Genomic DNA, 1,384 nt, shown 5'->3' with positions numbered 1-1,384 from the left:
ATTGACCTTTCTGACGAGTATTTCTAATGAGGGTTTAACTATGGTCAACTGTCTTGTAGTTAACTGCCATAATACTTACAAAAATACAAAAGGGAAAGGAGTAAGCTTCCACAAGCTACCTGTAAATGAAAATTTAAAGAAAATTTGGCTGGCAAAAATAAAACGCGAGGACGCTCTGCCGAAACCCGAGAACTGCTACGTCTGCTCAGATCACTTTATCAAGGACGACTTCAAGCGGAATATTCAGGTATGAATATTTGACCTTTGCTTCAAACTGAAAGGTATGTTTACCTTTCCCATACTCGAATTGTATTTTTTTCTTTAATATTATTTAAAAGAACCACTGTAATAGCAGCAAAACAAATTGAAGCTCGCATTGGTGATTGACCACGTGTAGTAAATTCAATCGCGACCATGAGGCGCTTAGCCGTTTTCTCCCAAGAATTTTTCCCAAGCATTTTTCCAAAGCAGTGTTTATAATTATCTTATAAGGCACGTGAATATTTGTTTATACCAGAATCACGGTAAAAAAGGTCTTCTAGTCACTCTGTGTAAATAAGAAGACAATGAGGAAAACCATTAGTGTGTTTAATGTTTGTTTGTTTTCCTTTCTTGTAAAAATACAGTCCGAGCTCCTTGGATCTGACGGTAGCAGGAAAAAGAGACATTTAAAAGATGATGCAGTTCCATCTGTTTTTCCCTATGCGCCTCCACCAAAGAAAATCCGACAAACAAGCGTTGGTAGGGCGAATCGCCAGAGCCGACAGGAGGTGGGGTGTGAAATATTAATGATGCAACTAACTACTGTTTTGTGATACCAGCCTATAAATGTAATCAACACCGTACATTCTACATTTCATCGTAGGTCTTGAACACCCTTCTTGAAAACACCCATTTGCTATCTTTAGAGCAAGAAAAGTCTTCGTGTTCAGTTGTAAAGGAAAACACTAGCGATACACTATCTACCTCCTGTGCTGCTTCGCCCTCTTCTCCACAGCTTGAAACAGAACCTTCGGCGAATCAACTTTCTTCCCCAAGCTGCACGGAATCTCAGTTTATCCGGACCGACGCTACATCTGCAAGCGCAGAACACCGCGAACCTGAAAAAAAGTTTACGACGTGTGGAACACAATGGCTTGCTAGTGAAACAGGAGACGCGCTGCTTCTTCAAGATCACAACTATAGTTGTGTTCCACCATGGAATCCGCTGCCTTTATTCTCTAAGCCTGGGTCCCTTTGCACGCAGCCATTTACTTCGACCCCGATCAAAGCTTCATCTAGCCAACCACCTCGGCTTCTGGAACTCTCGATTAACCTGGAAGAAGATACTGACGTAACAATAGATGACGATGTGAACGACAATTCCCTTCAAGTCAGCTTTGAT

At 41.3% G+C, this 1,384-nt stretch overlaps 1 protein-coding gene across 1 annotated transcript in view; it reads left to right on the top strand.

Moving 5' to 3' along the window:
• The window catches only part of LOC136280355 (uncharacterized), a 1,903-nt gene continuing 519 nt past the window's right edge, over window positions 1-1,384 (top strand). Inside the window, exons 1-3 of the mRNA XM_066165366.1 lie at window positions 1-247; window positions 627-770; window positions 866-1,384. The exon at window positions 866-1,384 is cut by the window's right edge and continues 519 nt beyond it. Of these exons, the coding sequence (XP_066021463.1) occupies window positions 41-247; window positions 627-770; window positions 866-1,384 (870 nt within the window). The 5' untranslated portion in view covers window positions 1-40. The remainder of the gene's footprint in view (window positions 248-626; window positions 771-865) is intronic.

The sequence above is a fragment of the Pocillopora verrucosa genome, chromosome 4 (assembly GCF_036669915.1).
Source record: "Pocillopora verrucosa isolate sample1 chromosome 4, ASM3666991v2, whole genome shotgun sequence".
Taxonomy (NCBI): Eukaryota; Metazoa; Cnidaria; class Anthozoa; order Scleractinia; family Pocilloporidae; genus Pocillopora; species Pocillopora verrucosa.
The sequence above is the reverse complement of the archived record's forward strand: the minus strand, read 5'-3'. Positions and strand labels throughout refer to the sequence as shown.